The 15,725-nt window shown below is 31.4% G+C and overlaps 1 protein-coding gene across 8 annotated transcripts in view; it reads left to right on the forward strand.

Annotated features, from left to right (window-relative positions):
- LOC103576593 (protein zyg-11 homolog B) overlaps nucleotides 1–15,007 on the forward strand; it is a 29,322-nt gene extending 14,315 nt beyond the window's left edge. For 3 of the 8 annotated variants that reach the window (XM_014440444.2, XM_053738631.1, XM_014440446.2), the window contains 8 exons: nucleotides 2,969–3,169; nucleotides 3,226–3,460; nucleotides 5,465–5,659; nucleotides 5,728–6,265; nucleotides 9,477–9,865; nucleotides 9,984–10,353; nucleotides 13,563–13,911; nucleotides 13,982–15,007. In XM_014440444.2, coding sequence (XP_014295930.1) covers nucleotides 3,034–3,169; nucleotides 3,226–3,460; nucleotides 5,465–5,659; nucleotides 5,728–6,265; nucleotides 9,477–9,865; nucleotides 9,984–10,353; nucleotides 13,563–13,911; nucleotides 13,982–14,124 — 2,355 coding nt within the window. In that variant the 5' untranslated portion in view covers nucleotides 2,969–3,033 and the 3' untranslated portion in view covers nucleotides 14,125–15,007. Of the gene's footprint in view, nucleotides 1–2,255; nucleotides 2,451–2,968; nucleotides 3,170–3,225; nucleotides 3,461–5,464; nucleotides 5,660–5,727; nucleotides 6,266–9,476; nucleotides 9,866–9,983; nucleotides 10,354–13,508; nucleotides 13,912–13,981 lie in introns of those variants that run through there. The other 5 variants (XM_014440445.2, XM_014440449.2, XM_014440448.2 and 2 more) reach the window with 5 other exon arrangements.
- The last annotated feature ends 718 nt before the right edge of the window (nucleotides 15,008–15,725 follow it).

Genomic DNA, 15,725 nt, shown 5'->3' on the forward strand with positions numbered 1-15,725 from the left:
TTTTGTTCATTTTTTCAATTTCAATACGGTTTTTTTACCTACAATCCTTATATTTTTTATGAAAAATATTGATTATTGAAAAAAAAAATTCTTTCAAAAATGTTTTTTTTTTTCGTTATATCCGCAATGATTAATCATTGTCAAAAAAAATTCCTTAATTTTTTTTTTACCGGCTGCACGAGTGTGTGTGTGTGTGTGTGTGTGTTGTTTTGGGTGCGCTAATGCCGCCGGTAAAAAAAAATTGAGGAACCGGCATGATGAAAAAATTTAAAAGCCAGATCTGAAAACTAGAAACTTGATTCTACAATTCGATTTTTTTAGTTTTACTCTACGACCACTTTTCACTGAGTTACAGTATATTGAAAATCACTCAAAAATTTGGAATTTTGTTGTATATCCCTTAATTTTTGTGATCAGTGTATGCCCTTATTCATCATTAAACTTTTAAAGTTTAGTAAGGGACGGTGGGGCAGAGCGGCCCCCCTGAAAGTTTGATAGAAAACAATTTTTTTTTTTTTTTTGGTCTAATTACTATAAATCTGATATATTTGCGAATTTTTAGCCCTAACCATGCCACAAAAAATAATAATTGGCTTAGGGGGCCGCTCTGACTCACCCTCCTCCATATAAGTTACATAAAAAATGTTAATTTCAATAAATTCAATGATTAAGTAAATCATAAGTAAATTATATTGATGTAAAACGGCTATCATATTACATAGACATCTGACTGGGTAGTATCTCAGATTTTGTTATCTGCTGATGTGTGTACACAATGAATACGTCTGCCGTAATCAATGTAAGTTTTTAAGACTATAATAAATAAAATGTATTAACGGCAGATCTGGCCAAGTACTTTCAAAAAAAATTTTTTTTTAGCATTTTCAAAATTGTCTGTGACAATGTTAAACGCGTGATAATGGTCTGCCATTATTATTTTCCGTTAATAATAATAATAATATATTTTGAAATTTCAAAACAGTAGATGTGGTCAAATGCATTCAAAATTTGCTAAAAATTGATACCTGACTTACCTGCGCACTCTAGTGAGTCCCCACCTCATGTACGGTAGATATAGGGGCCTCAATGTGCAAAAACCCAGGTCTGGTCAAATACATACAGGTATCCGCTCACTGGCTCTTAGACTATTTATTCCATCGAACATAATCGGAAATAAAAATTAAAAAACCGCTTTTTCGTTAATGATGTTCGATTCTTAAAATTTCAAAGTTCAGCATAAAACGTAACTTGTTAGAGCTCAAAAGCTCATAAAAAAAACATTTGCATTGTAACGCGTACTTTTTGACTAATTTTTACTCCTGGCTCATATTCAACTCGCCGGTGTTCAAGATTCTAACGAGGGTAATTTTTAATTAAGACAACTTGAAAATTTAATTATCAAAATCAAATACAGAACCTCTTTATTCTATTGAAACAAAACAATAATGTTGTACATTTTACAATAATGGCGATTAAACAAAACCCACTCATACACGGAGCTTACAACTCTCTGTTACCGTCGTCAGTAAAATCATTTCCCATCGGTTTTCTCAAATCACGTCGCTAGATTCCCCTTCTCGGCTCTTTATTTCCCCGCTCCCTGACGGGTAGCTAGTGCCGCCTCACAGTCTCTATTCCGCGTTACCCAAAGGGAGAGTGAATAAAATCCACCTCGCCACCACCTACTCGGTTGTGGTCAACTACCACCTTTTGGCTGAAGGCCTCCAGATGGGGAGTCGCCTTTTGGTCGTGGGTGAAAATGTTTACTTACCTGTGTCGTAGTCCGCACCAGGTAGAGTGGACCCTCTCTAATTCCTCGGCTAGAAATCTCCAGTCGAGAAATTAACCCCAGAGAAATTTTGCCCAACGGTGGATAATTTTTGGGCTTTATCAATTCAAAATTATTTATCTCGAAGCGATAATTATTCGCGAAATATTGCCACCTTTCGCGTGCCGTCCAACTTCGGAAAACTCACCGACGATTCTAAGTCCCAATTTTATACATTCAATATCTAGTACACAAGTAACTTACCTCAGCTGACTATGTGGTCCCCACCTTTTCCGTTTAAATGAAAGTAAAGGAGTGATTCATTAATAGAATGAAGTGAGGGAATGATACAATCAAGCATTACCTACAAAAACTAGTCAAACATTAACCTTAAATCGAATTACGATTCGAGGCAAGATTTCTACCCATTAAAACATGTGAAACGGCATAATGATTATTACTAATGAAATAATTACCTTCTATCCAGATGGTGTGAAGCAATGAGATATAAAAATGTAACATTTAAATAATTAATAAAAAACTAGTTGACAACAACGCATCTCTTCACGCCTTGCAACAATGATAGTATGGCTTCATTGACAATTCTGCCCACTGCAAAAAATTTATAAGCGCGGCAACCTACGATCCGATTGAAAAGTACAATCCAGGTTTTAGTAAAAAAGTAAGGAAATGATTTTTTTTTGGGACCCAGATAAAAATTGAATTTTCCAATCATCTCTTACTCGGTACCTAATGAAAAGTTTATGTACTGTTAAATTCACTATTTTTAATATAAGTAATTACCAAAACTAGTCAAATTTATAGAGCACAATAAATTAATGATATAATATTATTTAAATATTGAGTTTAGGACACGATAAGGGAATATTTGAAGTATTCAGTTACCTGCCATTTATTATTGTGAAATTAAAACACCTAAGTAATGTATGGCACGAGCATCTTCAGTAGTATAGTCTTCGTGAAAAAGTACAAAGTTTACAATATAACGTTAATAATATACAAAACTGAGTATGGACACGATTTTCACAAATTCGTGAGAACTACTCATATATACACGAAATAAACACTTACTGGCCTCTTCAAAAAATTTGAGCCCATAATTTCTACCTTTTGAATATATTAAGTTTATTTATAATAATATTGTTACTAATAAAAACACTTTTTATTAATTAATTGTAGGTGCAGTTATTTATTTTAATAGGTAGTATTCAATACTATTGATCGGATATTGAATAAGGTTAAAAATGTTTGAGTCACCAAGAAGTCTCCAAGAAGTTTGTGTGGACTTTATTTGCGATAATGTTTTAGCGCTTTGTGAAGTTCATTCAAGTAATATCGGGAGTACAAATTTTAATCAACTTTCAACAACAACCACAGAAGGTAAAAAAAAAAAAAAAATGTGTCAAAAACAAATAAAACAAGTATTCTCATTTTAGAAGGACGATTAATTTATAATACTAATGACGATAATGGTCTATTAGTTACTGCATCCTCAGCAGCAGCATCCATAAATGACATTAATTTTTGTTCTTTAACGAGACTTAATTTTAAAGATCCCGATATTTTTTTGCCAGCTCAAATTTCCGAACAATTATTAGCTTCTCTTTGCGAGAAAAAAGCCTTGTCTGATCTGACTATAACTCTTTTCGACTCAAAAACAACCATATTAAGGTAATTAATTCTAAAATCTCATTTTACACTGACAAAAAAAAGTATATTTTCAAGCAAAATGCTTGGTTTAGGTATTTTAGTTATTTAAATAGTGTCAAGCAATTATTTTCTTCAATCAATTCAAATCATTACTTTATTTAAGTATTTTATTCATTTAATTAATATTAAGAGAAAAATTTGATTTTGTCGAAAAAATATTATTAGACATGCATTTTTTTTTATCTAATCATGGTGACTACATTTGTGGAAAACCTGAAAATGTCAGTGAATTATAAATATACTGGAAAAGTCAGGGAATTTCGTCACAGAGTTGGAAAAATTTTTTCTTTCTTTTTTTTTTACTGAAAAAATCCGATCAATTCTCGACTAAAAATAAAAAAAAAACGTTTGGAAAACTCAAAAGTGCAAGTCTCAACCCTATCCGAAAATTCCCATAGAATCCAATCAAATGCAACAAAGACCGCAAAGAAACCAATACAGTCGATAGGATTCTATGCGGTTTTTGTCGCATTTGAGTGGATTCTATGGGAATTTTTGAATAGGGAACGCTCAATTTATGACAAAAAAAATCATTAATGAGTTACTCAATATTTAAGTATATAAATACTCCGTAAAATTATGAAATAAAATAAAAGAAAAAATTTGTTTCAAATTCTCCAGCGAATAGTATTTATTTTTTCGTGACTTAAGCTCCCTACCACGTTCCAGCGGACAAACTAAAAAAATACTAAAATCCTCTATATATAGAGTGCCAACTTTAGTACGACAGGCATTAATAACCGCATGTGTACAAGCTCTGATATCAAGGTTTACGAAGCAAGACGTTATTACGAAAATTTCCGTTAACTTTACGCACATTATACGTCAATTCCAGACTTTTCTGATTTTTACTACAATTCACTGACTAACTTGTAATCAATCTACTGCTGGTTCTGGAACGCAAAATTTTTCGAAGTTAATGGTAATTTGAGTTCAACTTGGAAAGTTACACACAAGTTGCCGTTAACTTGACGACCAATTGCTGCCGCAGATTTACAGTAAGTTGACAGCAGCGTGGTTATCAGAGAAAGTAATTACGGGTGCCAAGTTTTTAGTATGTAGTATATAGTATATACCGGGTATTTTTTTTTATGTCCCTGCGTGTAAAAAATTTTATTGAAAAGAAAAGTTCTTTAGTTTGTTTGTAAATTAATATTGAGTGAGAGTAAAGCACTACTCAACCGCTTCGCGTTGAGACGTGCAATTCCATTTTTAAAAAAATAAATTTTTATTCACTTCTGCAGCATAGCTGCACGGTGCCTGCACTTTTTTCCCGCAACACCGCCGCACCGCAGCCATTTGGGGGACAAAACCGCCGCATGCAAAATTATTATTGATCTTTAGTACAGCTTCAACACCACCGCAACACAGCCGAGACGTGCTTTCTTACCATGAGTTGCAAAAATAATTTTACCTTACCTAAGATTCGAACCGATCACGCGAGACTTATGATTTACGCTTTTACACGATCAGCCACAGTGGCTAATGGAAAATCATGTTTTTCATAAACTTTTGAGTTATTCATCGATGTTTGTTCCTGAATATTAATATTTACAACTAAATAATCAAATTTTAATACTCAACACTTTATAGAATTAGTTCTCTTGGAGAAATTAATAATTTTATTAATAACAATGAGAAATTTCATTTTGTTATAAAAACAAATTTTTTTCTTGGTGCAATTATTTTTTTTTAATTTTTAATTATATTTTTCTTCAATTCCTTTTTTTTTTATTTAGACAAATAATTGCTTTATTGAAGTTTTTAATTGTAATAAATTTGCGAACTATCAACTAAAGTAAAGCAATAGTTTTTTTAAAATAGAAACTATCAATTTAATTTTGAAAGAAAATTACTTATTTTGAGTGTTTATGGGAACAAGAAAAATAATTACTTGAATCTATTTTTTTTTCTTATCTTATTAATTATTTTCTTCCTGCTGTATTAATTACATTATATCAACAGGCACGTGCGACTCAAAGATGCTTCGAGTCTATCTGTTAAAGGTTTAAAAGTTTTGAAACAACATAAAATTATTGATTTAGAGGTAAATGGACTTAAGGTCACGATAAATGATTTAATAGGATGTCTTGGACAGTGGAGCTTAGACAATCTTAGATCTTTAAGTGTTGCAAAAGGAAGTTTTATAGACTGTTCTAGGTAAGAATAAAATTATTATATGAATGTTACCAAGTGTTTAGAAATAATTTTACTTAAATTTTTAACAGAGTTTGTGTATTTATGGCATTGAGCAAATTACGAGCGCTTCATACTTTAAATGTTTCCGGGACAGAATTTAACAAACACGGGTTAGAAATTATTGTTGAGGATTTGCCTTTATTGGAGAGTCTTGATATTTCATGTACACGTGTAGATGATATAACACCATTAAAAAAATGTAAAAATCGTTTGAAGAGTCTAGCTATGTATAATCTTAAAATAACCGGGTATGGAAATCTCAAAACTGTTCTCTCGGAACTCGACTTACTTAGAAATCTTGATATTTCTGATGAAAAAGATTCATACACATTTGAGATGTTTGCTCCTATCCGATCAAAAATAACAGACCTTCTTCGAGCAGTGCATTGCATGCCATATCTTTCTAGTCTAGATATTTCTGGAAAAGATGAAATTGAAGTAAAAGATCTTAAAGAATTTTTAAAAAATCATCCCCATTTAGAATTTTTAGGACTTGTACATTCAGATGCTTGTTACGAAGATAGTTTAATTAATCCTGCCAATAAAGATTACAGACCAGGATTGATTGTAAGTTAATTTTCTATTCATTTTTAAACTTGTTGATGCTTCGATGAAAATGTGAGGTTGTCAAAATGCTTACAATATATATCATAAATATTTGTCCACTGATACTGAATCTGATAAAAAATCTTTATTTTTCTAAATATAACAGAATCATTACTGAAATTTAATACTGTATCATTTTGATCAAATGTTAATTCATATTATTCATTATTTAATTATATAAGAATTAAATATTTCCCAGGTAGACATTGGAAAATTGATAGACCTCCTGTAATGTCACTGTTTGACTCTCATAGTTTTCAAATTTTGTTTGAAGGGTTTAAATTAAAATAATACCAAAGTTAAAATGAATTTAGCTATATTTTTTAAATAAAACATTACATTTAAAGTCAGTCGGCCACCGGGCAGAGATCGGGGGCCTTAGATGTTCGTCGGCTGACTGAGCTTATAAAGAAGTCATAATAAAATATATTAGTGAGCCTTAGAGAATGAGTTATTAATAATAATTAAATATTATTGTAAAATGACAGAATATTTATTTAACAATTAAGTAAATGCATATTTAGAAAAATAATTTATTTCCTTGACACGAACTTTTTTTGTACTATGACAAAAATTTTTCAGAGAAACATTAATGCCATAGTGTAATACAGGATACCCCTATATTACTATCAAAAAAGAGTTATCGTCACTGTGCTAATTTACAGCGGGAAACCCATCCCATAAATACTTCAAGTTGGGAATATAATTTAAAACTATAAAAAAGACAAAGTATATACTGAAAAAATGACACTTTAAAGATTAACAGCCAAAGCTTGAATATCTGTTGTTTGTAAAATTAGAAATTGAAGTCTTGAAAAATGAAAATACAAAGGATACAAAATAATAAATTTAGTTAGAATGTTATTTTGTGAAGTCCTTTAAATAAGAAACTTTATCAGGAGTTGTTATTAAATTTTCATATTAGTCAACAGTCAAATTTAATAATATAAACGGGAATAAATAAATTTTCATAGATATTTATTATTAAAATAAATATTATATGTTTCCACTGAAATCAATGAAGATTGACTATGTGAAATTGTATATCATACTTCATCAATTCATAAAAAGTATGTATCAGCCTCAGCAAATTTGATTATTTGATGCAGTAAAATTTCATGTGCTACTATCATCCATTTAAGTACGAAAATATCTTTCGATTCTCATACGCATGCGGTGACTAAGCGTTCTAAATACCAGGGACTGGACTCTGTTCGCGAAGAGTCGGCGGTTCGAGCCCGTGAGTCGGCTGAAATTTTCCTGATGATTTTTCATATAAAAATTCGAACAACTACATACTGTACTGACTAAATCAGTTATTCATAATTCAGACAAGGATTCAATTAGATGCACGATGATGAGAAAACAGACAATAGAGAAAGGGAAAAGGAGGGGGAGATATAATTATTTCTATAAAAATAAAAAATTCGGGCGTGTGCAGGATTTGAACGGTAGGCCTTGGGCTCGGAAATATAACCCGCTACCTGTTGACCTAAGAGATTGATTTGAAAAGTAAGTTTCGTATGAATTCCAGTAATAAAAATCTTATGCGTGATAGATTCTTGGTCGACATGATAGATTTTTAAACAACAAAACTTTACATTTCATTTATTAATTATTTATTTATAGTTATATGAAATTATATATAATTATAACGACATTAGCTATATATAATTATAACTAAGCTAGTTATTTTTAACTATAACTAAGTTAGTTATAGTTAATTATAACCAAGGTTTTAAATTTAATTCCATATATCAGGCTGGATCTCACAGGCATGATCAGGCCTGAGCGTATTCAACGCTTCAGACATGAATAGGCATGGACAGGTCTGATCATTTTTTCCCGGGTCAATATAAATTTTATGAAATTAATCAAATTTTTATCATAACCTACGAATAAAAATTGAATTAAAAAGTGTTGATTTAAACAGATGCTAAAGGTAATTTTTACTCGTAATTGTAAGTAAAAATTCATCTCCCGTGAAAAATAAAATATGTATGGTCATGTATGGGCATGCCAACTTTTTTAATACAGTCATGCATGGCCGTATGAATCATATAAGGCCATATATGATCTTGTATGACTATTAGAGTGGTCCACAATAAACATTGTTTTTTTTTCAACCCTCATGGTCTTAAAAGTTAGCCTTAGGTATTAGAAAAATCCTCCCAAAAAAGCAGCTTAAAAGCTCAATCCTACCAAGAGCTCAACGAATATTAATTTTCTCATTTAAATTACATGTAAAAAAAATTTTTTATTGTTTTTTATGAACCAAGATAAATTGTAAATTGTCTTTTTTTTTTTTTTTTATATATATTATATTTTCCCGATTATTAAAACCACTATAACTTGGAAATTATGGACTTTAGCGACTTGACTCTTAGGACTTTTTTTGAAGGGAATAAAATTTTCTATAAAATTCCCCTTAACATTTTCAGTGTACTTTCATTAATTTACGTTTTGCGAGCCAATAAAGGTCAATTTCATAGGAAAAATGATTTCCGCAACGGACACAAGTGAAAAAGCTGTAATTACAGTTCAGTTACTAGGGACACTTTTGAAGAACACCAAATACCCTACAACTTGCAACTGAAACCGCGTCGATATCATAAAACACAGCTGAGTATTAGAAAGTTAAAAAAAAAGTAATTTAATTTACGTGTATTTTAAATGGAAATCTTTGAAATCAAATGGAAAATACTTAGGATTGGAATTAAGAACTCAAACCTAGCAGGAATTTTTGTTTCGGTATAAAAAAACAATATTTTATGCTCGATGAGTAGTGAAAAAAATACTTTCACCGGAAACGAAGCACCTTGATGGTCATATATGCCTGGCTAATTTTCATACATGGCCATATATGGAGCATTCTTATATGGCCATGTACACTCATTTTTCACGGGTGGCAATATGAGTACAAAAATTCTTCCTGTGTACAGAATTATGTTCTAAGTTTCTAAGATCTATAACTTTTTAATATTTGAATAGTAAAACCGATTCGAAAATTTTCGAATTAAAAATTACACGAAAGATCGAATATATTGGAACATTTGACAACCTCACATTTTTCTCGAAATAATTAATAGTCTAAACAAAAATATGAATTCAATACTATTTAAATCTAGGTATTAACTAATATCTATTTACAAATATTCGTTGCATTTATTAGGTTAGTGGCATGGCCACTGAAGCTCAAATCTTAGAAGGTTTGCGAAGATATCCTCATAGACCTATTTATGTACAAAAATGTTTATATAATTTATTTCGATTAACACCGCATTTTAATGAACCTCGAGTTGACGTGATAAAACTCGTTATACCAGGTATGAGAGCTCATCCAGAAGAGTTTCGTGTACAGATGGCAGCAACAGCTTGCCTTTATAATTTAACTAAAGGCGAATTAGCTACGAAAATACATCCGTTTGTTCTTAAGCAAATTGTTGATTTAACACTTACAGCTATGGAATCTTATCCTAATCATTATCAGTTACAAAAAAATACTCTATTAACATTATGCAGTGATCGGATTTTACAAGATGTTCCTTTTGATAAGTACAGGTAATATAACTTTAGTATCACGCAATATAATGTCTCGTAATGGTTTCCCTTATTAAAAACTTCGATTAAATTCGCTTGAGTCTGATTGAAAAATGATAAATTTTTTATACCTCGTTAGGTGCGCAAAATTAGTAATGAATTGTCTTTCTGCATTCGATGACGCTTCTATGAATCGAATGTCAGTAGCTATTTGTTCAATATTAGCTGCTAAAATTTCTACAGTAGAAACTTCGATGCTTGGTTCAAAGCCCCAATACATGTCAAAACTTCTTTCGATGGTAAGATCAAAAATCCAATTACGATCTGTTGATATCACTATGAGATTTACTTTGAGTGCATTATGGAATCTGACGGATGAAAGCGCTGCGACCTGCAAAGTTTTCCTTGAAGAAGGTGGAATGGAGCTTTTTTTAGAGGTTCTTGAATGTTTTCAAGGTGAATCCAGTGTAGAAACAAAAGTTCTTGGGTTGCTCAATAATATAGCTGAGGTTTGTACTATGAATATTGAACTAATCAAATATGGTTTTTCCTAGTTATATACTTATAAATATCAATACATAAATGGTGGATATTTATAAAATATATTAATTTAGGTTTTATTTGAAATCATTCATATAAATATTATATTTATAAGGTAGTTCACTCGCGACATTCGTACCCAAAAGGATAGTGTAATAATGAGTGCAAAAAGTTAGAGATATTCAATTCTAGAATGCTTTATTTTTATCAGAGACTGTATTTAATACATCTTAGTTACAAATATACAGATACATACTAAAATAATCAATTTGTTGAGTATAATAAATGTGGCAACGTCGCAAATACTCATATCAAATGGTCTATAGATTAAACGTATAGGTATATGTCTGATATAACTTTAAAAATCAAATAATGTTAATTATTATAAAATGATTAATAATTTTTTTTAATTAAATAAAAGTATAAATAATTATTAAAAAAATATTTACCGGTGACTCTGAATCGAAGTTGTGTAGTATTCTTTAGTTTATGATTACACTTTAAGCATCGAGCAATATTTTTCTTATCTAATTTTTCAATTACAAAATCATTTTTCCTTCAAGAATGATTGATAAATTGTTTTTTTAAATAAACTCATTTTGTGATAAAATTATATACTTCGACCCGTCACTTGTGAAACAGTTGAAAAATTGGTTAGGAATTTAAAATACGGCAATTTCAAGTAACAACAACTAGATGGCATAAAAATCGATGTATAAAACTGTAATTAAGGTATTATACGTAGTTTACATAAAATACATAAGAAACTTTCGTTACGCGTAACTACCCACTCCTGACAGCTTGAGACGGGCGATGTTGGAAAAATAAATCGATGTTGGAATAATCGATTACGTGTAATATGTTAACATAAATGTTAGAGTTCAATAAACAACATAGTAGTGTTACTTGATCTTACTCCTCATTTATTTATTTACATAAAATAAAATTACAAATTAATAAATATATGTCATTACTCATCAGACAATAAGTTCATTGAATAAAACCACATTTCACCTTATCTTTACAATGTAATATTTCTGAATAAATTGTATTTAAATAATTAACAAGCAAAGAAATCATGATTATCTGAACATCAGGTTTAGCACGGTGAATAGTTTCCCGTCCTAGTAATCAGAAGGATCTCAGCTCTAACCCCGGTAGCCCTCAAATAATTTTATTTCTTTCCCATTAATTCAGTAAGTAGTTAATTACACTCCAATGTAATATCGATAAAAGTGTGATCAAACTTTTTTTTAATTATATTTATTAATTTAACCCTTTAGAGTCAAAGGATCTTGAAACGTCTATGTGTGAGACTAGTGGGGAGAGCGCAAGTCGTAGAGTCCCGTGAGCACGTATGAGTGACATGTGAGAGTAGTAGTGTGCCTGTTAGTACCCTTCCACTCATTTGAATCTCGCGATGCGTTCATTGACAGTGCCATAGTTAGTATTGTTGACGCAAGGAAATAGTATCTTCGAAGGTAAGGTTAGAAAAATTTTTTAAGTTTCATCAAAACCAATTAACATAAAATCAATTAAAATTTTTATGGAAAAAATTAACTATTAAATTGTTAAAAATATCATTTAAAATATTACTAATTATACCCTCGCAAATTTGAATCACAGTGGAAACACCGTGGGTTTGTTCCATTTTACCACTGTGATTACGCGGTGTATCCACCGTGATTCCACGGTGGCTTTACCACCGTGTGTACACGGTGTTTCCACTGTGATTAGGCAGTGGATACACCGTAGAACCACGGTGGTGAAATCGCACAAAGTCACCGTGCAATTACGGTAGATACTTCGCGTAATCACAGAGGAAACACAATGTATACACGGTGGTAAAGCCGCCGTGGAATCACGGTGGATACACAGCGTAGTCACAGTGGATACACTAGATATACACGGTGGTAAAATGGAACAAACCCACCGTGTAACCACGGTTGATCCACTGTGTTCACACTTCCACGGTGTTTCCACCGTGATTCAAATCTGCGAGGGTATTATTAGAATTGACATTGAAATTTGAACTATGCTTAGTATTTATTTTTATTAATTATTATGCTGATAATTAAAATACTTAAATATATTTATAATGAAACCAAATGTTATTCTTACTTTGAGTCTAAGTCCTTTGATATTTATTATACAATAAATTAAAAGTAAAAAAAAAAAATTATTTTTTACTTCCCGCCGAGGTGAAATTTTTTCTTTTATAATACTGCCCTGTCACATTTGCTTCGCACTCTTTCTAATTCTATCGGGCTCCGCCACACCGAAGAGTGGTGTTTCAAGGTCCAACTCTAAAGAGTTTAATAATATTTTAGATCGAGCATTGGGTAAGCCTTAGATTTTTCGTTTCCCGAGGCTCGGCCGAGGCTTGATATTTTGTTTCCCAAGGTTTGGAACATGCACATCATCTAAGGCTTCGACCAATGCTCACCTAAGGTTTCAGCCAAGGCTTGACCAAGGCTTGCGCCAAAGCTCGGAACTCTGGCATGACGACTGGCCAAAGCCTGGTCCGAGCCTTATCCAGTAGTGCTTTCCTACCTGGGATAAAATCAAAATATTCTGTAGATTCGTTAAGTCAAAAAGATTAAAAGACCATAGCTCATCAACATATTTAGATGTCGAATATAAGTTTTACCCAATAGTTTTACTCAATACACTTTTTTTTGGAACATAATCGGGAATGAAAATTTAAAAATCGCTTGTTTATCGATGAAATCCGATTCTTAAAGTTTCAAACTTTAACATAAAACGTTAGTGCTTGAAAAGCTCATCACAAAAAGTCGCATGCAAGAGTATTTTCGAGCTTGAAGAGCTTGAAAATGTATTTACACTAATATTTTCGAGTTTCTTGAGCTCGAAGACAGTGGGAATTTTCGGAGCTGGCTCGCCGGGCCAACCGTTACCCAGATTTTTTCTTCATTAAATATTAGACATTTTTTAGTAATCTCATATTTTAATTTTGTCTTATTCCTAAGAAACGCCGTTTTGCGAGTGAACTACCTTAATACATATTTATTATTTTATGTAATAATTTTTTTTGTTAAATTAAACTTTTATTTATTAAATATGTTACAAAAACAATACAATATATTCGATGAAAAATATCAAGTCGAGCGCAGGCTTTTCTATCCGATTGTTGTTAAAAGGTCACCGATGGTCGTAGGTAGGCCACTTGAGACAACGATTGATGCAGTCACGCTTTATAAGAATGCTCTCAATGCTATTGGATTCAGAGCACATCGATGTGTCTTACTTCGCAGCGGGTATTGCTGCACATTTATTAAGTGACGGTCCATGTGCTTTGATGACATGGACTGCTGATCCATCATTACGAACAAGGGAACAGTTATTAGATCAATTGGCCAATGCAGTTACAAATTGGCAAACACCGCAAGGAGAAATGGTAGCTTATCGGAGTTTCCAGCCATTCTTTTCGCTTCTCAAACGTAAACAAGCTTATCCAGTACAGCTTTGGGCTGTGTGGGCAATCCATCATGTCTGCACTAAAAATCGTAAGAATAACTCATTCACTTATTTATTTAAAACTTTACTAATATCGTTCCTTTTAAATTATTTCTTTAGCAAAACGATATTGTGATATGTTGGTTCAAGAAGGTGGAACAGTACTTTTGAAATTATTAGTGCTAAATGACAAAGAGATTCAATCGAATGTAAGAGCATTGTGTCGTTCAATTCTAGATACTATTTCACTTTATCCATGTTAACGACTTGTCAATATGTAGGAAATACGACAAGCTAGTCAATTTAACCATTTGAGAGAAGAACGTTTACTACTGAAAATCTCCTAAATAAAATGATTTAAATGGTTCGCTCGTGAATATTATTCTGTAATATAATTTTTTAAAATAGAGTTTATAGTAACATATATATAAATAAATATATTTTAAGGTGGCACAAATAAACTGATTAATTTCTATTTCTTTGTTCTCGTATGAAAATTTTGGAGTCCAAAAATCAGCATGTTTAAGTGATTTTTAAAAGTCGCTCAAGAATCTAAAAAACTAAAAAAAAACTTGTAAAGTCAGTAGGTGTACTTATGTACGCGCGGTAGAAGTTATAATTCTTTGGCGTGACTAAAAAACATTTTATTACGCATGTAAATGATATAAATACGTAGAAAAATGTTCATACTTTTTATTAGAGTTAGAAAAAAAGCAAACTCCATAAAACGGCTGTCCGATTTCAAAACACAGAAAGAAACAAATTTTTTTAAATCGATTTTTTAGTATTTTTAGTTCCACTGAATTTATATTAAAAAAATTTTACTTTTGTTCGTTACTGTGTTTTGAAATTGGGCAGTCGAAAAGTTCAAGTATTTTGGAGTTTAAGATATCGAATAAAACCGGCAACTTAAACTACAAAGTACTTTAACTTTTCTGGAATTTTTTTTCTTTTCTACATGTAAAAGAACGTATGAAAATTAATTTTACGTATCAGCATACTATTCTTATTTGATTTTAAAAAATTTGTTCAAAGAAAAAAGTGGAAGAAACCAATGTATTTTTTGTTTCAATTTTCAATCGTTTTGGGAGCCGGGTTAGCGTTATCGGATTAGGCTCAAATTTAACAATTTTTTTTTTTTTTTTTTTTTTTCAAATATATGTATATATTAACAATAAATCACTTACATAAGTAAAATGTTTTTTGATTTGCTTATTACATTAACTGATTGTTTGACGATATTAAATATAACTACGTCTTATTTAGAGTACAGTCGAATTTCATTAACTCGGACAGTTAGTCTACGGAGGAACGGAAATTTCTTGGTAATTACGACTTATTGAATGCCCTTTCTCCCTTAAACTACAGCACATGCGCTTTTATATCAAATAGAATGCATATATAAATATTTACAGACAAATTCAAATGTACATAATTGGGTGAGAGACAGCGTACCTTAGTAACACACGCTTGAGCAAGATTCTAATGCCAATACCGTGACCAAATTCTAGTCACTAGTGTCCTTTTCTACGTACGGGTCTTGCGCACGATCATGTAGCAAGAAGTCGTTATCAATATTTGTGCATGACTTACTCAAGGCATCGTACACAAGAATATTGAAGATATCTTAGATATGGTACAGTTAAAAAAGTTTCTGGCGCATTTCTTGCACCAGTAACTTACGTCAGATACTTACGCATGGCTTGCTCAAGACTCGAGGTCAATTTTGAGCCTTGAGCAGATCTTGAGTAAGCCATGCGCAACTATTTTCAACTACAGTCTTCCCCCAGAAATGAGTTATAATCTGGCACGAATTTTTTGTGTTAGGCTTGTACAAGACTTGCTATTTAAATTTAACCACAAG

This window comes from Microplitis demolitor, chromosome 4 (assembly GCF_026212275.2).
Source record: "Microplitis demolitor isolate Queensland-Clemson2020A chromosome 4, iyMicDemo2.1a, whole genome shotgun sequence".
Classification (NCBI taxonomy): Eukaryota; Metazoa; Arthropoda; class Insecta; order Hymenoptera; family Braconidae; genus Microplitis; species Microplitis demolitor.